The sequence below is a fragment of the Narcine bancroftii genome, chromosome 4 (assembly GCF_036971445.1).
Source record: "Narcine bancroftii isolate sNarBan1 chromosome 4, sNarBan1.hap1, whole genome shotgun sequence".
NCBI classification, from domain to species: Eukaryota; Metazoa; Chordata; class Chondrichthyes; order Torpediniformes; family Narcinidae; genus Narcine; species Narcine bancroftii.
In genome coordinates, this window is record NC_091472.1 from 259022413 (window position 1) to 259048346 (window position 25934).

General features: G+C 40.4%; 1 protein-coding gene across 1 annotated transcript in view; it reads right to left on the reverse strand.

Moving 5' to 3' along the window:
* The window catches only part of LOC138762456 (contactin-associated protein-like 5), a 762501-nt gene that overhangs the window by 181042 nt on the left and 555525 nt on the right, over window positions 1–25934 (reverse strand). Inside the window, exon 15 of the mRNA XM_069936213.1 lies at window positions 24042–24266. Within this exon, the coding sequence (XP_069792314.1) occupies window positions 24042–24266 (225 nt within the window). The remainder of the gene's footprint in view (window positions 1–24041; window positions 24267–25934) is intronic.

Here is a 25934-nt window from a genome sequence, read left to right on the forward strand (position 1 = left end):
TAAGCTCCATTGTCTTCAATGGAATCAAATCATGGAATTGGTGGTAACAAGCAATGCCTTAACCAAAAAGTTCTATGGTGCAGCACAATTATTAGGACTTTGTTATCTGATAACATTTCCCATTAAAAAAAATTAGGAAAGGAAATCAGGGAAATTTTGTTATCATTCATATGCAGAGTCCATGGGTGATGTTGGACCCTTGCTCACAAGAATTACTCAAGGCCTAGATTGAGCGAAATAAGACATTCCAGAAAATATGATTGGTAGGTAGGGTCATTTTGTGGCATACTTCAATGGGATTTTCCAGACCTGGTCCCAGGGCATGGAATCTAGTGCCAAGAACTTGCTTCAGGTAGGCCCTCTAAGTTAAAACCTTATCTGTAGAATCATAGAGTCATACAAGAAGGAAACAGGCACTTTGGATCATCAATTTGGTGTTGACTAATTTGTGTTATCCTGTTTGACTTTTCCCAATTCCCATCACTTACCTACACAAAGGGACAATTACAGTAATGGATCAACCTATTGACTCAGATGGCTTTCAGATGTAGGAAGGAAACCCACACAGTCACAGGAAAAACATTCAAACTCCAAATGGATGGCAAAAGTGATTCGGATTGAACTTGTATCACTAGAACGGCACCTCCCTCTTTGAGGATTCAGCCTTGGACACCACCCCCATCTCAACCTGACTGTGAACCTGACCTTCCCACCAAAACACAATGGAGATCCTGAGCACTGATACCAACTCCTTGCAAAGTCTATCACAATTCCACTTCCTACTCTGAAAGCAAAGAGCTTATTTAGAGTGTTGATCCACTCATCCCTGGTTCACATTTATGAAGGAAAGGCATTGCAACATCTGAATTGAAGTTCTGTTTTGTAGTTCATGACTCCTTTTGCCTAATGTACCCTCAAAATTTGGCAGAAATAAAGCCTTAAATGTAGACCCTTGCATGTAGAAAGTCATCAGTTGCTCGTACCTTACCAGACACCAGAGAATTTTGGCAAAATTATGGATTTAGCATAGGGTCAGAAATTTTTTTGAACATCAGAAATTCTTGACTGATTTAAATGGGTTATTGGCATTGATAGTGGCCAGTTGTCCATTTATCCACCAATAATGCCATGTGATTTTTATGACAATGAGTGGAGAGGACTGGAGATCTTTGTGTTTGATTGCATATGCTTAACGTGCAACATGGAGAGGTCTAGGATTTGTACTCTTCTGAAGGTCACTCCCATTGGTTTCAGTGGAATGAATTTCAGAAACTAAATGCAATGTGGAGGTGCTGCTGGAGTAATTGTTCAGAACAAAGTCCTCTATCAGTCTAATTTAACTGTAGGATTTACATCAGGATATTCAAGTTTATCCTCGAGAGTTCAAAGTCACTGACAGTTATTTTATTAATTGCACAGTATCTTTATTTTTACTGATAAACTGATGTGTTCTCCCGATTCTATGGCACTACAGCTGTTACATATCATTGGGCCCCCAAGGATATTCAGAGCATCTCTGGCCACACTTTGAAGCGATCCAAAGCCTCTACATCCAACAAATTTACTTCATTGGATTGTGTTTTTCCTTTCTCTGTCCTCCACCTCAAACATGGGTCAGATCTGCTGCTCTATTGGGAATCGAGGGCCCAGTTTCCTGCAGCTCCAAGAGATGAGAGTCATTCATAATTCAAAAGCTCTAATATTTTTCCTTGGGACTGCAAACTCTGCATCAATTCCCTGGGTACTACTCTATCATTATTGGTAGTGGGCAGTCTGCTCTTCTGAGAGAATTCTCTCTGGAATGCATTTATCCTGGAAAGGAAGCAGCATTCACATTGAAGGGTCATCCTCGTGCAGATTATGTTTTCCCTTCTCCAGCTTAATTGCATTCATAACATCTCAGTGCAGCGATTCTGGAAGTAAAACTTTAATGTGGCTGTTGCTTTGGTGATGACTGATTGTCAGGATCTAAACTGTACCCTTTTGTCCCTCTGTACAGTCCACACAGAAGTGTTGGGTCCCTCAAGGTGAGATGTACAAGTTTCTTTCAAGTAATGCACAGAATGTTACCAATAATGTGGAAACTCAGGAGAAGCCAGGGCTGTTGTCAGGAGTTATGGTATTGATTTGCACAGCAGGATCTTTTGACCATTCTGCCCTGCTGACTATTAAACTTCTAGTCTCGGCTCATTTACTTGTTTAGTCCATGGACTGGTACACCTTGATAATTCAAATGCTTGTCTTGATTCAAAATGAATACAACAGACCTCTATCAACAACTCAGGCAGGGCATTCCAGATACGAACTATTCTTTGTGTGAAAAGAATTCCCTTTTAAATCCCTTTGAAACCAACCTTTTGACTTTTTAAAATTAGAATAAAGAAGTTGAGGATGTTTCTTATAGGGGCCCACATAATGTTGTGGAGAAATTCTTCAAGGGAGAACTCAGACCTGAAATGCTGGTTATATATCTTGAGCGCCTATGGATGCTGCACGACTTGATGAGTGCCTCCAGTAATTTTTCTCCAATCACAGCATCTGCAGACTTTTGTTTTTCACCAAGTCAAAATAACTGTCCACTTTGTTAAATGCTAAAAGAAGTGTGTGGTTAAATCCAGAGTTCTGGCTATTGCTCCAGAAATACAAATTCTTCATCCAGAAATTTGCTTTAAAATAATGTGATGTCTAGAATTAGAAAGCTTGCATCAACACCAATGACCATGAAACTAAAAAATTGCCATAAAGCTCAATACATTTCTGATTTGTCCTTAACTGATATGGTCTACATGTGACTCTCATATGTCCTCTGCAACAGTTCAACAAACATTTCAGTTTAGAAGCTTCAAGTGTGACAATGAATGCTGGTCTGTCCAGGGACTTCTATGTGATCAAACACATTTTAAAAAGCAAAAAACAAAGAATGGTCTATATGTTGATTCAAGTTGCATAAAATAGTGATGTGATGTTGATATTCTCAAAGGTTTTTTAGTAAACTGAACGAACTGACAGTTTGGGGTTTGAGTATAATTTAATCCATTTAATAACATGAACCAAATTGAAATTTACTCAATGCAGCCATTAAATACACTCATTTAACTCAATTAAATGCTTTTTCAGCATCTAATAAAAGGACACATTCAATCAATGGAGTAGAAAGCACAAATAGCGTGTAATCCATGTGCATTATGATAAGAATAACGATTTTTAATAAAACCAGTTTGGTCTGAATCTATAATAGTTGCTAAAAAATTTCTAATCTATGTGCTAAAACCTTTGATAACATTTTCATATCAACATTAAATAACAATATAGGTCTATAAGAAGTACATTCTGTTGGCTAGTTCCCTTTTCAAAAGGTGATTTATTTTCTTTAAACTAATCAGCCAATATCAAAGTGAGGTACAAGCTGTTTAGAGAAGAATTTATAAAATTCTACAGAAAATCCATCTGGTCCAGGAGATTTACCTGACTGTAATGAGGAAATAAACCACAGCTGTATCCTCCTGCAAAATAGGTTTCTCTAAACTATCCTGTTTCTCTTGAGAAAGTATCGGTAAATTCAATTATTCGAAGAAATCAGACATTTATACTTCTGAATTTAAGAATGATTATGTTTCAAGGTCAGCATAAAATTCTCTAAAGGTCTCATTTATTTTGGAACGGTCTGCTATCATATTGCCAATGCTCATACAAATCTGATTTTTTTTTTAAAAAGCAATAATTCCTTTTAATTGTCCAGTTAGTAACTTGTTAGATTTTTCCACATGACTATAGAAAAGATGTCTATTTTGTAGCTTATTGATACTTTCAATGCAATTTAAGGCCAGTCATATTTCAGAGGCAGTAATTCACACAACAGAATAGCAAACTTCGTTCCGAGAGCATCTTTAACAGAGTACAGGTACACAATCCTTAATGCAGAAAGCTCCAAAATCCGGCTAATGGAGGGGGGGGGGGGGGGGGGGAGACCGGCAGCGCGAGTCGGGCGGGTGGGGGGGGAAGACCGGCAGAACGAGTCGGGCAGGTGGGGGGGGAGACCGGCAGCGCAAGTCGGGCGGGCGGGGGGGGTGGAGACCGGCAGCGCGAGTCGGGCGGGCGGGGGGGGGTGGAGACCGGCAGCGCGAGTCGGGCGGGCGGGGGGGGTGGAGACCGGCAGCGCGAGTCGGGTGGGCGGGGGGGGGGGGAAAGAGACTGGCAATGTGACAAAAAGGGGATGGGGTAGATACAGCAGCAGAATTCAGGTGGGCTTAAAGCTGGCTTTCCGAAATCCGGAAAAGTTCAAAATTCAGAACACACTGTACCCCAAGGGTTCTGGATAAAGGATTGTGTACCTGCATAATGCTTTTCAGTCATGCGCCAATTTGATGCATACAAGGAGATAACCAAAAGCTTGGTTAGAGAAATCAATTTTTTTTTTAGACATTTATTTCTGGAAGAAAGAGGTTGAGAGATTTAGCACCAAAGGGAAGGAGTTCCTGAACCAAACTATCACACAAATATCTAAAAGATATTTCAAGAGAAAGTACTCAAGGTGGTTCATCTTGCAATACCAAAAGGTGCTGGAGAAACTCAGCAGGTCATGCAGTATCCAAAGAAAGTAAGGTAGTCTGTTGGGTACAAGTTCGCCCTCTGCTGGACATCATGTCACCCACGTCATGATTTTACTCTTCCATATACATAACCCTGTGTGTTAGTAGCCAGGTTAATCTCATGGAAGTAAAGAATGAGAAAGCATCACGTCTCTGAGTCTTAACTGTGTGAGTGTATACACAACAGTGGTGATGAGGAACAAAACGAACCCTACACATGCTCCATGCACCAACAATGAGAAGAAAGGTAGAAAACAACTACCTAACAACCCCAACAAATTTCTGCCAAAAGATCAAAATGAAAGTGTGCCAAGATGGCAGAGGGAAAGATTGGGGAATTCAACAAAGTAGAAGAAAGTTTGGATAACTACGTAGAACAGTTTAACTACTACAGTGTAACTCATAATATTGTGGAAGGTCAAGTAAACTGCAAACATGCCCTTTTCCTCAGTATAAAGGGCAGCAAAACATTTCAACTCCTTAAGACCTTGCTATCCCTAAAGGATCTAGGGATAAAGACATTCAATAAATTATGCACAGCTCTAAGGAACCATTTAAGCCCCATACCACCAGTTATGGCAGAAAGGCAACAATTCTATGAAAGGAGAAAACAACCAGGAGAAACAATAAGTAAATACCTGGCATCCTTGTGCAAACTGGTGGAGCACTGTCATTTTAAGCAGTTCCCAAATCAGGCACTGGGAGACAGATTAGTGATGGAGGTGGCAAATCCCCAAGCAAGGCAAAAATTATTAGGAATGGATCAACACATTACATTACAGATTGCATACAGAACTGCCTGCAGCTCTGAAATGGAAGATTAAAAACTTGGATGTGCATCAACCAGACCTACCAACAATGCCTCTGCTGTAGGAAATACAATCACCGACCAAAAACCTGTTTCTTCAAAAATTCTAAATGCAACCATTGCAAAACAAAAGGACGTATCAAAGCTAAATGCCCACTTCTAAAACGCAGGTGGCCTGCAAATAAACAGGCAGCTAAAGTCAAAACAATTGCACAGAGAATGAGGTAACCTGGCAATGATGATGATAACAGCCTAACGACTGACCTTCAAGCTCCTGAAATTTCAGTTCTTGAAATATTATACATCCAAGGAATAAATGGAGGAAACACAGTGTGGTGGTACACCACCAGCCTATTGCAGGTGGCAATCTCTGTACCTGCAGGAGTGTAAGGGGACAGGACAACATCTGGCCGGCTGTCAATCAGTCGGCCTGAATGGATCAAGCCCCACCCGGTCGGGTGTCGATCACCCTCTGGGATATAAGCCTGTGCCGGCCTCCTGAGGCCTCACACTGGGTGGCTGCAGCCACAGCCAGCCTGGCTCTGTGGAGGTTTTTGTGGATTAAAGCCTGTTGTTCAGTCTTTACCTTGTGTGTGTCTGATTGTCTAACAGTGCACCACACACAGCAATCTTTATACAGCTAAAAATAAATGGACACCCCCCTGAAGATGGAGTAGACACAAGGACAGAGGTGTCCCTAAGATGTAAAGGAATGCTTGCTACAATGTCTCCAGTGGAAACAACTGAAATAACGAAGATCTATTACAGGAGACAGAATCAAAGTGTTTAGAAAAAGTACAGTCCAAGTACAATACAAACAACGGCAACCAAAAACACTATCTACATTGTAGATGCACTCTTTGGAAGAAGCTGGCTACAACACATTCCCCTCGACTGGCTGGAAATTGGTTTAATACTAAATGTAAACCACATGGACACCTCCCATCCAGAACTCGACCAAATCCTCAACAACCATGCAGCAGTTTTCCAACAAGAATTAGGGAAAATCAATGGTGTTCAAGCCAAACTGCAATTAAAATATAATGCAGAACCAAAATTCTTCCAAGACAGAACAGTCCCATTTGCTATGAAAGGAAAAATTGAGGTTGAATTAAACAGACTAAAACATGAAGGCATATTAGAACCGTACAATACAGCAATTGAGCTGTGCCCATCGAAAAGCAAATGGTGAAATTCGCATTTGTGGCTATTACAAAATCACCATCAAACCATCACTCAAAATACCCAAACACCCAATGCCCAAGAAGAATTGTTCCAAGCAATCAATACCCATCTGGGACTATTCACCTCTATACAGGCCTCACGGAGTTTCAGCAACACCTGTGATTTTACAAGCAACGATGGACAAATTACTACATGGACTCAGTTGGGTGTTTCCAAGATGATATCATCATCACGGGCTGAAACGACAGTGAACACTTACAAAATCTTGAAAAGGTTTTGACCAGACGACAAAAGGCTAATTTAAGATTACGAAAGGACAAGTGCATCTTCATGTGCCTCTCAGCAACATACCTTCGGTTTACAATTGACAACAAGGGGGTGTGAATGAATCCAGCAGGAACAGAAGCCATTCACAAGGTCCCATACCCAATACTATTTTTTTAAGCAATAATTCCTTTTAATTGTTCAGCTAGTAACTTGATAGATTTTTTTACATGACTATAGAAAATATGTATCTTTTGTAGCATATTGATACTTTCAATGTAATTTAAGGCTGGTAGTCTTCAACTGATCCCAGAGGGTTTCAGGGGACGGGTCCGTGAGGCGGATTGCATCGTCGAGCTTTGCTTTGAGGTTTGCCTGGAAGTTTCTTCTCGCTTCGTCTGACTGCAGGTTTCCAACATTGAACCTCTTTCTGGGGGCTTTATTGTTCCTGGGCTTTGGTTTGAAGTGAAGGTTGAGCTTGCAGCGAACCAGCCGGTGGTCAGTGTGGCATTCCGCGCTAGGCATGACCCTGGTGTGGAGCACATCTCGTTTGTCACTTTCTCGCACCAGGATGTAGTCCAGGAGGTGCCAGTGTTTGGATCGGGGATGCATCCAGGTGGTCTTAAGGCTGTCCCTCTGCTGAAAAAGGGTGTTTGTAATGACAAGCCGCTGTTCTGCGCAGAGCTCCAACAGGAGGCGCCCATTGTCGTTGCACTTGCCGACGCCATGCTTGCGTCGGCAAATCCAGGAGCTGCTGGCAAAGAAGCGAGCTGCCCACCAGGCTCACCTTACAAAGCCGTCCTGTCCAGAGAAGAAACAAGCCTTCCGTCGCGCATGCAGCCATCTTCAGCGCAAACTCCGGGAGATCCAAAATGAGTGGTGGACTAGCCTCGCCAAACGAACCCAGCTCAGCGCGGACATTGGCGACTTCAGGGGTTTCTACGAGGCTCTAAAGGCTGTGTACGGCCCCTCACCCCAAGTCCAAAGCCCGCTGCGCAGCTCAGACGGCAAAGTCCTCCTCAGCGACAAGATCTCCATCCTCAACCGATGGTCAGAACACTTCCAATCTCTTTTCAGTGCCAACCGCTCAGTCCAAGATTCCGCCCTGCTCCAGCTCCCTCAACAGCCCCTAAGGCTAGAGCTGGATGAGGTACCCACCCTGGATGAGACATATAAGGCAATCGAACAACTGAAAAGTGGCAAAGCAGCAGGTATGGATGGAATCCCCCCAGAAGTCTGGAAGGCTGGCGGCAAAACTCTGCATGCCAAACTGCATGAGTTTTTCAAGCTTTGTTGGGACCAAGGTAAACTGCCTCAGGATCTTCGTGATGCCACCATCATCACCCTGTACAAAAACAAAGGCGAGAAATCAGACTGCTCAAACTACAGGGGAATCACGTTGCTCTCCATTGCAGGCAAAATCTTCGCTAGGATTCTACTAAAAAGAATAATACCTAGTGTCGCCGAGAATATTCTCCCAGAATCACAGTGCGGCTTTCGCGCAAACAGAGGATCTACTGACATGGTCTTTGCCCTCAGACAGCTCCAAGAAAAATGCAGAGAACAAAACAAAGGACTCTACATCACCTTTGTTGACCTCACCAAAGCCTTCGACACCGTGAGCAGGAAAGGGCTTTGGCAAATACTAGAGCGCATCGGATGTCCCCCAAAGTTCCTCAACATGATTATCCAACTGCACGAAAACCAACAAGGTCGGGTCAGATACAGCAATGAGCTCTCTGAACCCTTCTCCATTAACAATGGCGTGAAGCAAGGCTGTGTTCTGGCACCAACCCTCTTTTCAATCTTCTTCAGCATGATGCTGAACCAAGCCATGAAAGACCCCAACAATGAAGACGCTGTTTACATCCGGTACCGCACGGATGGCAGTCTCTTCAATCTGAGGCGCCTGCAAGCTCACACCAAGACACAAGAGAAACTTGTCCGTGAACTACTCTTTGCAGACGATGCCGCTTTAGTTGCCCATTCAGAGCCAGCTCTTCAGCGCTTGACGTCCTGCTTTGCGGAAACTGCCAAAATGTTTGGCCTGGAAGTCAGCCTGAAGAAAACTGAGGTCCTCCATCAGCCAGCTCCCCACCATGATTACCAGCCCCCCCACATCTCCATCAGGCACACAAAACTCAAAACGGTCAACCAGTTTACCTATCTCGGCTGCACCATTTCATCAGATGCAAGGATCGACAATGAGATAGACAACAGACTCGCCAAGGCAAATAGCGCCTTTGGAAGACTACACAAAAGAGTCTGGAAAAACAACCAACTGAAAAACCTCACAAAGATAAGCGTATACAGAGCCGTTGTCATACCCACACTCCTGTTCGGCTCCGAATCATGGGTCCTCTACCGGCACCACCTACGGCTCCTAGAACGCTTCCACCAGCGTTGTCTCCGCTCCATCCTCAACATCCATTGGAGCGCTTACATCCCTAACGTCGAAGTACTCGAGATGGCAGAGGTCGACAGCATCGAGTCCACACTGCTGAAGATCCAGCTGCGCTGGATGGGTCACGTCTCCAGAATGGAGGACCATCGCCTTCCCAAGATCGTGTTATATGGCGAGCTCTCCACTGGCCACTGTGACAGAGGTGCACCAAAGAAAAGGTACAAGGACTGCCTAAAGAAATCTCTTGGTGCCTGCCACATTGACCACCGCCAGTGGGCTGATATCGCCTCAAACCGTGCATCTTGGCGCCTCACAGTTTGGCGGGCAGCAACCTCCTTTGAAGAAGACCGCAGAGCCTACCTCACTGACGAAAGGCAAAGGAGGAAAAACCCAACACCCAACCCCAACCCACCAATTTTCCCCTGCAACCGCTGCAATCGTGTCTGCCTGTCCCGCATCGGACTTGTCAGCCACAAACGAGCCTGCAGCTGACGTGGACTTTTTACCCCCTCCATAAATCTTCGTCCGCGAAGCCAAGCCAAAGAAGAAGAAGAATTTAAGGCTAGTCACATTTCAGTCAGTAATTCATCAGAACAGTAAACTTCATTCCAAGAGCATCTTTGACAGAGTACAGTGCTTTCCAGTAATGTGCTAATTTGATGCATACAAGGAGATAACCCAAAGCTTGGTTAGAGAAATCAGTTGTTTTTTTTAAATAAAGACATTTATTTCTGGAAGAAAGAAGTTGAGATTTAGCACCAAAGAGAAAGGTTGGTTTAGGAACTCTATCACACAAATATCTAAAATATTTTTCAAGAGAAAGCACTCAAGGTGCTGGAGAAACTCAGCAGGTCATGCAGATCCAAAGTAAGATAGTCGACATTTCAGGCCTGTGCCCTTCTTCAGGAGAGCTGAAAATCAGGCAGATTACTGAATAAAGAGGTGGAGAGGAAAGAGCAAGAGTAAAGTCTAACAGGTAAGAAGTGGATCCCTGTCCGAGAGCAGAAGTAATAGAGGGGGGAGGCAGAGGTCAAAGAAAGATGGCTCTCTGGTAGAAGGATGGGAAGGGGGGGGTGGGGAGCTGGAAGAAGAGAGGCAGAAGGGTGAGGGAGCAGAAGATGGAGTTAATAGAAATTTGAGGACAATATTGATGGTGTCTGATTGGAGACAGAATAAAAGGTGATGAAAGACCAGTGTTCCTCCAATTTTTTTTCCCAAATTTTATTTAAAGATAGAAAAAACATAACATACAGTCTAATAATCAAAAATTAATTTTACAAAGATAAATATATAAAAAACAAAAACAACTAAAAAACCCCAGAAAAATTTTTAAAAAAAAATAACAATCCCACCCTCACACCCCTTCAGCCAGCTCCTTTAAGTGGAGCCAAAAAAAAAATATATATATATATTTTTTTTTAAATTATAAAAGCTAATAACAATTCAAAGTATATCTAATTGCATATATTCCAAATATAGAGACCATTTACTAACAAAAAAGGAATAATTATCATGTAAATTCTAGGTAATTTTTTCCATAGCAATACAAGCTTTCAATTCATTTTGTCAACATAATATATTAATCTCTGTATTGTCTTTCCAAGTACTCGCAACACATTTACGCGCTACTGATATCACCAAACATACAAAAGCAATTTGAATTTTATCCAAACCCAATTCTCTCAATGAAATCAAATTACCCAACAAGAAAATCGTTGGGTCTAATGGTAATGTAAAGTTATACAGTTTTTCCAAAACTACTTTAATTCCTTGCCAGAATGGTTGAACTTTAACACAAATCCAAACAGCATGTAAAAACATTCCAATACATGAATCACATCTAAAACATGAATCTGAATTACTAAACCCTTATTTTTTCAGTTTCTCCGGAGACAAATATAAATGATGTAAAAGAATTATAATTAGCCATTCCATATCTTACATTAGTCAATTTAATTACATTATCCTGACACATATCCACCCAATCATCTTCAGGAAAAATAAACACTAAATCACTCTCCCATTTAAGTTTAGATTTTTTTTCCAATCCGGCTTATCCATATTATCTTGTAGCAGATTATACATAACTGAAATATAACCCTTCTTTGGTACAGAGGAAATCAAAGACTTAAATCTTGACAAAGTAGGCAAATTCATCTCTCTACCATAATTGTCCTTTACCAAGGCTCTAAGTTGGTAATACACAAACAAAGAATTTACAGATATATCAAATCTCTCTCAGTTGATTAAAAGAAATTGTCCCTCTTCAAAATAATCCTGTACTGTCTTTATACCCTTAGAATCAACAACTCTTTAAATTATTATTAAACATTGAAAAAGAAATAAGATGGTTATTATACAATGGAGTTAAAATTGATAATTTATCTTTTCATATCAAAACCCTATTTTTTAAAAAATCCAGATCTTTAGCAAATGTTTGAATACTGGGATATTATGTTCCTCTAACAAATTCAAGTTCCAACGAAATATAAATTCATGTACCTCGACCTCAGAAATACATGCCATTTCCACCTTAGCCCAGCTAGGAGGTTAATCTAGATCCATCAACCTACTAATAAACTTCAACTGGGCCGCTCCATAAAAATTTTGAAAGTGTAGTAACTGAAGTCCACCTAACGCATATTTCCATGTAAGTTTATACAATGCCATTTAAGCTAATTTACCTTTCCATAAAAACTCCCATACTGCCTTATTTAAATCCTGAAAAAAACCCCTTGAAAGTAAACAAGGTATTGACTGAAATAAATATTGAATTCGGGGGAAAATATTCATTTTAATACAATTTACCCTACCAATCAAAGTTAATGGAAAATCTTTCCACTTAATCAAATCACCTTTAATCAGTTTTAATATAGGCACATAATTTAACTGATACAATGACTGATAATTAACATCTACAAACACACCTAAATATTTAATTTTATTTGTCCACCTTAATTTTGTAGTACTTTTAAATTCTGAATAATCTAATCCTTCTGGTAAAATTTCACTTTTATCTCAATTAACTTTATATCCCGACAATTCTCCAAATTTCAACAAACACTCTGGTAACTGCTCCAACGTCTGTTCAGGTTCCGTCAAATATATCAATACATCATCTGCAAATAAATTAATCTTGTATTCTTCATTCATAACGTTCCTCCCTCTAATTTCATAATTCTGTCTAATAGTCTGAGCTAACGGTTCAATAACCAATGCAAATAAGGCTGGTGACAATGGACAGCCCTGCCGAGTTGAACGAGTCAAATCTGACCATTTGTCACCACCCTAGCAATCGGGTTCGTATATAAAGCTTTAACCCAACCAATAAAAAAGGGCAGAATTTAAACTTTTCTAACGCCTTGTATAAAAAAAAATCCCACTCAACCCTATCAAAAGCCTTTTTCTACATCTAATGATGATTAGGCTGCTTTCGGTATGCATTGACCAAAGTAATTAATCAAAGAATATTATCTGATGCATTTCTGTTCTTAATAAAACCTGTTTGATCAATATGTATCAACTTAGGTAAATATGTAGCAAGTCTATTAACTAATACTTTTGCTATAATTTTATAATCTACATTTAATAAAGAAATAGGTCTATATGAAGATCATTTTAATGGATCTCTATCTTTTTTTTGGAATAACAGCTATTAATGCACTTGAACAAGATTCCGGAAACTTCTGTTCTTCAGAACTTGTTTTTAACATCTCTAAATACATTAGATAAATCATAAAAAAATTATAAAAGGCAACTTTTTTGTCTTCAGTCACATCCTTCTGAAAATCTTTCTCTAACTCAGCAATCCGATTTTCCTACATTAAACTTTCTGCCATAAATTGTTTCTTAACTTTCATAGAATAACTAATAACATGTCCCCTCAAATAAGCTTTTAACGCGTCCTATAATACAAAATAACTATCCACAGAATTAATATTCTCAGTCAAAAATAAAGAGATATGCTCTTTAACAAAAGTAACAAACTCTGTTTTTTTTCCCATAACATTGCATTAAACCTCCATCTATACGACAAATGTACCACTTCTGAACTTGCACAGAAAAAAAAATAATGAATGGTCTGATATAACTCTACTTTTATATTCGACTTGCAGTACTCGACTCTGTAGGTTTGCTGATACCAAAAAGAAATTAATTCTAGAAAACGAATCATGTCATGATGAATAAAAAGAAAAATCTTTCTCTGTAGGATTAACCTTTCTCCAAATATCTACCAGATTTAAATCTTTCATCAATGCATTGATTTGTATTGTCATCTTTGATTTCCTTACACTCTTCGGGTTTCTGTCCAATTAAGGTTCCAAAACACAATTAAAATCTCCCCCAACTAAAATATTTTCATTAGCTTGAGTTAACAGTAATAAAGCTTCTGAAATAAACCACTCATCATCTATGTTAGGCACATAAAGATTAAACAAAGTCCAAGATTCAGCAAAGATTTTACAGTTCACCCATAAAACTCTACCAGCATTTCCCTCTGAAGACTCCAATTCAAATGGTAATTTTTTAATGAATCAAAATCGACACCCCTCTTGCCTTAGAATTAAAACAAGAAAACAAATGTCCAACCCAATCTCTTTTCAATTTCAAATGTTAATTTTCTGTCAAATTTGTTTCTTGTAAAAAGGCAATATCAATTTTCATTTTTAAAAATATAAGCCAATACCCTCTTTTGCTTAATTGGATTATTTAATACCTGAACATTAATATTTGCAAAATTCAAAGTAGACATTTTTACTAGCTACTAATATATTTATACTCTATAAAATAACACTCCCTTTATAATTCTTCAAAAACAAAAAAAATCCCACCCCTCAATAAAAAAAACCCCAAAAATAATAAAAACCATCAAAACGTAGTAACACCCTAAAAATCTGGGTGTGGTAACCCCACTAGTGGTAGATGACAGTCTTTCACTTTCAGTGTCATCCACCCCCCAAGCCAGATACATATTCATTATGTAATTAAAAACAATCAAATATAATAAATATATTCAACCAAATGATTGTTCTGGATCTTCAATATCAAGAAGACTTTGTGTCAACTCTTCTTTCCATTCCCATTTCTGTTTACCCTCCTCTTAGGAGACCATTTCTTCACAATTCTGGCAAAGAATTAGCAAAAACCAAAGCATCGTGATCGTTCTCAAAAAATTGAAAATGAATGTTTCTGTAAAAAACCTTCAAAATTGCAGGATAATGAAAAATAAACTTATAACCCTTTAGCCATAAGACATCTTTAGCAGAATTAAATTCCTGTCATCATCTAATAACCTCTTGATTCAAATCGGCATAAAAAAAGTTATTTTGAACCATCAACGGGGATTGACTCTGCCGTGCTTTCTGTACTGCCATTCGTAAAATAATTTCTCTATCTTGATATTTCAAACAACAAATCAAGACCGCCTTCGGTGTTTGTCCTGGAAGTGTTTTTTTCCTCAACGCTCCATGGGCCTGATCCAGTTCCAAACCTTCAGCAAAAAGCTCTTTACCTCTGGGATCCAATGTTTAAAAAAAATTATTAGATCGGACGGAACCTTCAAAGTCCTCTGGAAGAGCAACTATTTTCACATTATTTCTTCAGCTTTGATTTTCCAACGAATCAATCTTCTTCAATAAATCCCTTTTTTTGAATCCCCCAATCTACAAAAGAACCTTCCACTTTTCCCATTTTTTCTCTATTGTGTTTCACCTGATTTTGACATTTAGTAAAGGCTGTTTCAATTTTTAAAAAAAATTATCTTGTACAATATAAATAGATTTTATACATCTATTAATATCACTCTTAACTACAGTCATTTCTTGTTTCATAGTTGACATTTCATCACACAAAGTTTTCATTTTTGTTTTCACCTCCATAAATCTTTGGGTTATTTGAGTTGACATTTGTTTTGACATATTGTCCATTTGGCACGCAATACCTTCCAAAACAGTGAACACTGAGACCAATCCAGATTCCATAGCCACTTTTTGAGGTCTACCTTCCTTAACTGCAGGCTCCTCCTCCTGGGCAAATTCCAATAAGGTAAGTTCCTGTTCTTCTTCAGTCACTATAGGTCCTTTGACTGTGCAGCTGCAGCTTTGGACACCCGACGCTGGTGCTCGGGCTCCCCCACAGCCCACACTTTCTCCAAAAGTTCTCAGATCCGGGATGTCCCGTGCATGCCCGGCAGAACCGCTGGACATGCAGGAGTGTCCTCCGACACTACACTGTGCATCCCTGGGCTACCCAGCAATGTTGTGGGCTCACGGGCCCCTTTGTCGGTCAGGCCGCCCATGCACACGGCTTCATGTGCATGAGGGTCGGCAACGATCGAACTCACCAGAATGCTGGCGCCATCTTGCGACTGCAGAATCAGTGCCGAGGTCAAGCTTGAACAGGCATGAGTCCTGAGGCTTGGAGGCTCTCAACAATGACTCCGTGGATTCACCTGTACAGGTTGTCCTCAGTTCTTCTACACTTTTATATGGTAATTTCTTCTGAAGTTGAGTTTTAGATTTCTTCTCATTAGTCGCCATAATGGATCACTGTTGTTCAAAAAGCTGTAAATATTATTTTTAAACACTTTTATAAATTTTTAAAATTAGTATTTAATAATCCAGCTGGGGAAAGGTGGAACAAACATCTTTCTTCTGTGCCATCTTGCCATGCCCAGTGTTCCTCCAATTTGCAGGTGATCCAAAATGACGACTTTTTAACAATTTCCTATGGATTCTATGTGACCTGATGAGTTTCCCCAGCACTTTTCTATACTGTACTGGACCCCAGCATCTGCAGATTTTCTTGTTTTTGTCTTCTTTACATTTTTCATTTCTGTTTTAACTATCATTTTCCTTTTAGACTTGGGCCAAATCTCAAGCATTGGGCCTTTGGAACTTACCTCAAGCTAACAGTTCTGCAGAAAATTGTTGGCTGCTTTTCAATGGACAGTGGAGACATTTTTTTTTTTTTTTTTAAGTAATTCAAATGTATTTGATGCCAGTGAACTTCACAAGTTCATCAGGGCATTCTAGTGGAAGTACCTCAGTGAAAACCTGCTCCACCTTGCAATCAATGGATCAACTTGGACACTTCGGATCAGGTTAATGGGATCTAGCAGTGAAGGAAATGAGTCTGATCACAGGGGTTGAAAATGGAACTAAATATTGGAAGGAAATACATCACATTACCCATCAAATTCATAATTTTTCAATTTTTTTTGTCTTTAAAGTAGTTTTCATTTGGTCAAAAGATTGCCAAATGCATAGTGTTAAAAATAGCCAATAAATATACAAATTAACACAAAAAAGTAAAATAACATTGGGCAATATTTTTCCCCCCACCAAAGATTTGCTTCTTGAAAACAAATTGTTGATATGATAGAAAATTCAAGCCGAACACAAGGATAATTTCAGATTTGCTATATAACTCAGGAAGATGGATAAATATTCAATTAACTTTTATTGAATTTAGCATGATTAATCTCAATGATGCCAACACATTGCATTAGTTCAATGGACCTAAAAATGTTTTGCTGTTGATTTTCATTTGTACTCTACACCCATTGTCTCTCGTGTCAGTGTCCAACAACAGTCAACCAGAATTGATGGATTCCAGTTGCCCCGATATGGCTTTACCATAGTTGCAATGTCCTGGTGAAACCCGTCACCATGTTTGTCACTGATTGCACCAAGACCAGCAGGGAAGAAGTCCAAGTGCGAATCCAGAAAATGAATTTTCAATGACATGTTGTTCATGGTTTTGTATGTTTGAAGCAGACTTAAAATATGACAGGAAATCACAAAAATAGGCCATATCTTTAAAAAAATGGTACGTGATAGGAAAATTTTAAGGTGAATTTTGTGATTAGTAATCCAAAATCCATAAAACACATGGTGCTTAGAAACAAAATCTTTGTTGTCCAGTGTATTAAATGTACATGAATAACTGAGATACGTTACATATTGTTTCTACAGAATGATTTTGCTCTTGGTGTGACCAAGATGACCCCTGATGTGTTTTAAGTCTTGGTACACAATGAGATTACCACTGACTATTGAATAAACACACCAGTAGATGACTGAATAAAAACGCAGTTTGAAAACAGATTGAAATTCATGAAAAAGGAATCTAAAAGTTTTTTTTTTTTTTAAAAAGTATTGAAAAAGAAATGAGGAATCTTTTTGTTCAATACTTTCATGCAGAGCAGGAGCTCTGATTGTTGTAACGGTCAATAGGCATATATTATTTGATAACTCAGCTGCAGGGAGCAGGATGCTTCTCACTAAAAGGAACAATTGTCCATTTTTATCTGTAACTTTCTGCTTGCTTATTTTAGCTTATCCTTGGTCTGTGCAATGCCACCAAGGGCAATTGGCAAAACAAAGTGAAGCTGGAGCAACTCAATGAGTCCAGTAGGACCCATGGAAAGAAATAGTCAGTCAACATTTAAAGTCAGGACTCTTTATCAAGACTAAACTGGGAAGTGAGATGTAGCTGGAAATAAAGGGCAGAGGTTGGGGAGAGCTGAAGGGCAGTCAAGAGATAAGCTACAGGATAGAAAAAGTTAGTGAAAGTGAGAGTGGAGACCACTGAGAGCAAATATTTGAAGGAGTGAGAATGGGAGCAGGTAAGGGAGACAGTAGAACCATAAATGAACAAGAACAAATTACATTTGTCAAAAGTTGAAGTTGCATTATGCTTGTAGTATACCATGGAAGGTTGTGAGCACACTAACTATTTGGAAAGCAGATATATAGAGTAGGTGCAATTATGTTTAAAATAAAGTGTTACCAATTAACTTATAATGTTGTTCACAAGGAAAGCAGACACCAGAAAATGAAAATGGAATAAAATCATCTGAACAATACTTCAGATTTGGAAATATATAAAATCATTGATATCAAAATGATATTGGATGCAAGCAAGAATCAGTGACAGTGACAGCCTTGCTATGAGTTATCAATGACTTTTGTGGGTCATGCAATATTATCTTGAGATCTGTAATGATCTAATTGCACACATCTCCAGGGAAATCTCACAGAAATCTGCGAGTTTTTCCAATGGGACGGCAGAAATAAGAATCTGGAGAAATTATAATTTTGTGACAGATCAGAAGAGTGCAGAAATCACCAAATATTTCTTTAGTATTGAAGGCCATCCAAAGTACTAAGATGCATAAATTAGGATGCACTTATTGACTACAGTTTGACATTCAACAACATCATTGTTGTGAGTGAGGAAACAGGTTTGGTAGGTCTCAAAGGCAAGGACTCTGGACACTGTTTTGATGGGGAAGGATTTTATTTACAGAAGGCAAGTGTGGGAAATGGTTGCAGTGAACTGGAATTCACTACATATTGTTCAGATGGTTGGTTCCTCCCCTGGCTCCACCCTCACCTACCCTAATATAAACCTTGGTTTTCCTACCTTACCTCAGATTCACCTGAAGACTATTGTGTCTACCGACCATTGATTGCAAGCTATTAAAAGTGTGTTTGTACTCTTTACATGTATATGAGTGCATTCAGTTACGTTACAATTTTAAAAGCTTAACTTTGAAACAGGATGGGAGCCCTGCTGAAGCCAGGCATGCTGCAAGTCGACCCTCTGGAGAAATGCTTCTAGTCTTACCTGATGGCCACACAAAACATCTTCAACTCTGATAGTCTCTGGAGATCGGCACTTCTCTCTCGAATTGGCCCCAAAGGGTACACTGTCATCAGAGACTGTGCTACCTATGAGTTGGCCATAGAAGGCTTGAAGGCCTGCTACATGAGGCCCCAGAATGATGTGCTGGCCCAGCACCGATACTCTCAATCTCAGCAGTGTCCAGGTGAGTCCCTGGATGATTATATTCTTCAACTGTGGGCCCTGACCAGAAAATGCTGCTATAAAGTGGCCACAGCCTGGGTGTGAGAGGAGGAACAAATTCAGAACACTCTCATGGCAGGAGTGAGGTCGAGGTACGTGAGGCACCAACTGCTAGAGATGGGGAAGGACTTGGCCAACACCCTGGAGCTGGCAAAAGTACTTGAGTAGGACCAACTGGGAGCGGATGACCTCACGGGCATAAGTGGCGCCTTTTCAGAGGACCAGGTCTGCTGCAGCTATGCGCGACTGGGGATGCTAATTCTGTGGACAGGCACAGCACCCCTATGCCCCATTGAAGGACTCCATGTGTGCAAGGTGCGGTAAGAGAGGGCACTAGGTGAATGTCTGCTGAGATAAAGGGAACCCAAAGAGGAAATCTTCATCTGGGTCTACTCTCCCAGCTTGGCTAATGGTACCAGGGCCGGTCCTGCTGAGAAAGCACGTAAGGAGGAACAAGACAGACCCCCTGATTGGGAGAATGCACCTGCTGCACACCAACCAACATATGCCTACATGGCATATCCTGACGGTAGAGAGGACATAGTCTCAATCAGAGACCTGGCACCCGCCAGAACTGAGGATCCGATGCCTCAAGTGTGCCAGGAACTACCGAGTACCCCACTCAAGGACCCAGAGGGTATTGCTCAGTAAGTGGACCAATCCACCCACAACCTGATCTGGAGCTCTCGAGACACACTGACCCTGTACCACAGGGGGTCCAGGAGGTTCAGGAAGCCCAAAAACCTCCAGTACTGCAGCACTTGACCAGAATTACCATATCCCCTGACAGACTTAACTTGTAAATATTTGTAAAGTTTTACTTTAAAAAAAAAGTCTCTGTTTTTCACCCACAGATTCAATTCTGAAGGAAAGGGTGAATGCAGTGAACTGAGATTCATTGCCTATGTATTGTTCAGATGGCTGGCTCCTACCCTGGTTTTCCCACCTTACCCCAGATTCATCTGAGGACTATTGTATCTATTGGCCATTGACTGCAAGCCATTAAAAGTGTGCTAGTACTCCTCACTTGTCTCTGAGTGCAATCAGTTGTGTTACAATGGTAACAGATGCAACACACACAAACACTTTACAGCAGCCATGGGTAATAGCAGACAATTAAAATCAAATGTGGGAAAATAGCGTGCACACAAAATACAGACACACACAATGAACTGGAACATACAATGATCAAGGAAAAATCACTACAATGCCCCACCGCCCTTGACGAAGTGCAGGCACAGCTCTGTGCTTCAAGGAACACTAATTAAATGCTCCCAACCCTTTTAACAGTGCACATCTTACCAACAGTTTTCTCCAGTGCCCTTCCACATTTCTAGGCCTGGAGTGAAGCAGGGAGGTCCCAAGCTGGCAAAGAGAGAGAACAAACAACACATGTCACTTTATAATGCTGGAGGGTCCAGTCCAGCCTAGGTCATTAGCAAGGACCAATGGCTCAGTACCAGGAGACTTAATGCAATTACAACAGCCAATGGCCCAAGGCCAATACAGGCAGGCTGGAAAGTCCAATCCAGGTAATTTACATGCGACCATCAGCAAGGTGTGCACTAATGGGTGGGGCGGAACCAAACCTTGATTGGCAGCTGCTGTGTCCTCCAACGAGGTAGTGGGCAGTGCTGTCACATGACAGCCATAACCCTTCACAATACAATCATCCCCTTAAAACTGATCAACAAAATCCAGACCTGAGACTCAATACCCCACTGTGTAATGGGATTCTTGATTTCCACACCTCTAGACCACAATCAGTGAGGATTGGTAAGAACATTTCCTCCACAATCTCTATCAGCACTGGAGCACAACAGGGATCTGTCTTAGCCCTTACTCCACTGACCTCCACCATTTTGAAATGTTTTGAGTGTCTGGTGATGGTACGCACCAAAGCACACATCCCAGGGATGTTGGATCCATTTCAGTTTGCCTATAGAAGAAACCATTCCACAGATGATCCTATATTCTTGTCACTTTACTCTCCCTAGCCTGCCAGGAAAATGACATATCATGCCAGGCTGCTGTTCATTGACTTCAGCTCGGTGTTTAATACAATCATTCCCTAGAGGCTAGTTGAGAACCTGTCTACGCTGGGACAACACCCCTCTCTGTAGCTGGATCCTGGACGTCCTTACAGAAAGACCACGATTTGTTTGGGTCAGTAGAAGAATAACGAGCACCATCGCACTGGGGCACCTCAGGGCTATGTGCTCAGTCCCTTCCTGTTCATGCAACCTGACCCATGGACTGCATCACCAGATGACACAACAGAAGTCAGCCTAATCAGCAACAATGAGTCATACAACAAAGAAGAGGTGGAAAATCTTGTGAAATGGTGCAAGAGCAACAACCTGAGTGTCAACATCAACAAGATGAAGGAGATAATCATGGACTTCAGAAGGACCAAGAATGATCACCTCCACTACACATCAATAATTCTGTAGTAGAGAGAGTGAAGAGCACCAAGTTCCTTGGATTTCTCTTAACTAGCGACCCATCGTGGACATTCACTTGTCAGGAAAGTGCAACAGTGACTGCACTTCCTAAAAAGACTGAAGCAGGCAAGGCTACTGGCCACCATTATGTTATCCTACTATAGGAGCTCTCTCGAGAGCATCCTGGCCAACAGCATCACAGTTACTGGTACTGTTGCTGCAGAGAAATGGATCAGAAGTCAATCCACATGACGGTAAAAGAGGCGAAAAGGACCACTGGAGTCTCACTCCCCTCCATCGACATGATCCACTGGGATCGTCATTCAAAGAGGGCACGCAACATCATGGACGACACCTACCACCCTGCACACAGTTTTTTTCAGCTGCTCCCATCGGGGAAGAGATACAGGAGGACCAGAGGCTGTACCACCAGGATAAGGAACAGCTTCTTACAAGCAGTGAGACTGTTGAATGACCAAAGGAACTGCTCACACTAAGCATCCAAAGCTCTCATTTGTCAAAAACGATATAATACTTGTCCTGCATATGTATTATTTGTCTGTATGTGTGTTTTATTTGGTTGTGCATCGACGTGTTTTTGCTCTGAGGACCGGAGAACGCTGCTTTGTCAGGTTGAACTTTTATAATCAGATGACAATAACCTTAACTCGACTTGACTTTACACATATGACTGTGTGGCTCAGTAAAACAACAACAACATCATCTGCAAATTTGCTGTTGATACCCCAGTACTGTAGTGAGTTGTATAAAAAGGGGAAATGAGTCATCATGCAGGAGGGAAATTGAAATCTTGCCTGAATAGCCTACTAACAACAATCTTGCACTCAATGCCATGAAAACTAAGGAGCTGATTGTGGATATTAGGAAGGAACAAACAAAGGGATCCTATAGGGGGATCAGTGGTAGAGAGGGTGAGCATATTTAAATTCCTGGGAGTTTCTCTGAGGACCTTTCATGGACCCAATGAATGAACATCATCATGAAGAAAGCATGTGAGCACCTCTACTTCCTCAGGAGTTTGAAGAGGTTTGGTAGGACATTGAAAACCTTGCAAACATCGACAGATGTGGAATGGAAAGTGTACTGACCAGCTGAATCATGACTTGTTATGGAGGCAAAAGTACCTCTGAGTGCAAAGCCTTGGAAAAGGAAGTGGACACAGCCCAGTGCATCACAGGCAAAGCTCTACCCAGCATTGAGAAAATCTAAATGGAATGCTGCCATTGGAGAGCAGGAACAATCATCATGTGTCTACACCACCCAGGCCATGCTTTGTCCTCGGTATTGCCTTCAGGAAAGAGGTATAGATGCCACAGACTCATACCATCAGGTTCAGGAACAGTTACTACTCCTCGACTATCAGACTCCTAAATAACAGACCCTACCAGAGACTTATTTAAGAATCTTACTTTGCATATAATTTATTATAGATTATTTATTTTCTCTATTGTACAGTTTGTTGTTATTTCTTTCTTTGTTTACATTTCTTTCTTTTATATACACATCCTTTCTTGAGTACAGTTTTCTACCTGGCCCACAGAAAAAAGAAAGGTCTTGACATTTTAGTACTCTTGCAATAAAGCTGAACTTTGAACTCTTAAACTTTGCGCAGCAAAGTCAAGACTAAAACACATTTAAGGAAGATTCCTATCATGCAAAAAGGAAATGGGCAGGGTTGTTTTCTCTAGAAAGCTAAGCAAATAGACTGGATAGCTAAAATAGTTAAATTGATATAGCACAGAAACAGTGCATCAGGTCTATCTTGTCCATTAATGCTTCACCTGAGAGTGTTTCACCAACATTCACATCCTATTCAGGAAGATTGGAACTATTTTTCCTTGCTGTTTTGTTTTCATGTGACAACTTATTTTGAAGATTTTCCTCTCAAACTTATAGATGGGTAAGAAAGATAATGCACGTCCACATCACAAATTCTCACACAAATTGGTAATAATTTTACTTAGGGTATCTAACCATAGAGACACAAAATCTGACAAATCAACGGTCTAAACACCATTGATCTTGTGAAGTTTAGGCATACCTGAAAAACTGAACAGAAGAAAGTTAAGCTGCACCAACACCCATTTAAATAATATATTTTTCTATCCACAGACTGCAAACTCTTACCCATAATTCATCATTTTGGGATGAAGTAATTGTGGCCATCATTAGTGAATCATGAACTATTTTCATAGATATATTTTATTCACAAAGGCTGGGATAATGTACTCAAGCAAATGTGCTTAGGTTTGGCATGATAATACTGATTCAGTGACTAATAATTGAAACCAATTTTCCTCAACCATTAGGGCTAAAAAAAAGCATTCTGCCAAACATTTTATGGATACCCTTTTACCAAGGGAGACATGGATCACTGTACATTTAAAACAGGGCAATTCTGATTGGGGATTTGTAAATATTAATTTTGTGTGCAAGGTTTCATTTGAACTTACCATTTTGCAGCAACATTACAGCCAAATACTCATCGTGGTATGTATCCACATACAGGAGGATGCTGGGAGCTTGTGATGTTTGGAAGCTGAAAGCAGTGTTTTCCATAGAAGTGGTCTTGTCCATGTAGATGGCAGATAAATGTGCACTGAGATTCTTGGCAATCCCATAAAATTCCTGAAAGTTGTATATGAGGGATGTTCCAACCTCAAAGAAGGCAGAAACCTCTGTAAAGAAAGAGATTAATGTCTATATAGAATCATGGAGTCATACAGAGTGGAAGCAGGCCTTTCAGCCCAACTAGCCCACGCCAAGCAAAATGTCCCACCCACTCTAGACCCATCTGACTGCACAGCGACTTTCTCTCTCTGCCTCTAGAAAATCATTGCAATATTTTACTCTGAATGAAGCAGGCTAACATTAGAGTCAAACAGGAATGCAGCTGACAGGTATCACAGAATTAGATTTCCATTTTGTTCCTCTCTGGGGTATAACAGTCAGGAACTAGACCAGTGCATCTAAATTATACTAGACTAGTATGCCTTAACGTTAAAAAAAGTTGTTAATTGGGTGTAATTGGGTGGCACAGGCTCCTGGGCTAAAAGGGCCCGTAACCATACTGTGTATCTAAGTTTAAATTTAAACGCTTTGACAAACAAACCAGAAATATTGAATTCTGGTGCAGTTTAGAAATTTGAGAGTTTTAATTTGAATTCAAAAACAAATTTGTCGATAAAATAAGTTGGTAAAGGTGACCACGAGACTGAGAGATTGATACAAAAACCTAGCTGTCGCACTAACATCATCCTTCAGAGAGGGCAACGCGATGCCATTGTCTGAAGATCAAAACAAAGAACAGCAGAAGCTGAACATCTGAAATGAAAACAGGAATAATCAGCAGGTCGAGCAGCATCCGTGAAGAGAGAGAAAAACAGTTAATGGTACAGGTTGGAGAAGCTGATGAATTGTCTTTGACCTAAAGAGTTAACTCTATTCCTCTTCCTGCAGCTGCTAACTGATCTGTTGTATGTTGTGGTTATTTTCTGTCTTTTTTTAAATTTCGTATGGGTCATGTTGGATCCACGGAAGGAGGAATTGGTGGAAGCGGGGACAATCGTAACATCAAAAGGCATTTGGATAGGAATGTCTTTGCAGGTTATGGGACAAATGCAGGCAAATGAGACTAACTTCATGCTCAACATGGACAAGTTGACCTGAAGGGTCTGCTGCCACACTCCATTATTCTATGGCTCAATGTGCTTCCCTGGTTTGCTATAGAGTCAGGGAGTTATAGATACATGTCTATGATCCTCCAAGTCTGCAACAACCATCAATTACCTTTTGACATTGATCACATTATTCACAATTTTTACTCTCCCTGCATTTTCGTCTACTCCCACCAGATTCTCCAATTCATCTACACACTAGGGACAATTTACAATGATCGATTAACTTACCAACCCACACATCTTTGGGGCATGGGAGAATACCAGAGCACATAGAGTCACAGGAAGAATGACACACACTGACAGCACACAAGGTTAGGATTGAATCCAGGTTTCTAGTGCTTTAAAGGCAGTGACGCTACTAGCTTCACCTCTATGCAGGTCCTGAACAGCTGTGTTGTCCTAGAATCATGGAATATAGATACAGCAGAAGACCCTTCAGCCCTTTGAGCCTGTACCATTACAGGTATGCACCGCTTACTGTCTGATTGGGCAATGTCCAACCTCATATACGTCCATTGTCCAATGAGGTAATACGTAATAGAGTATTACGAATGGAAAATAGGGTGTAGATTCTTCAATATATGTCTACTTCCGTTAATTTGTGCATATGTAAGTATTTGGAATGTAATGTGAATGCATGTATCTTTAAGTCTGAGTGAATGAGTG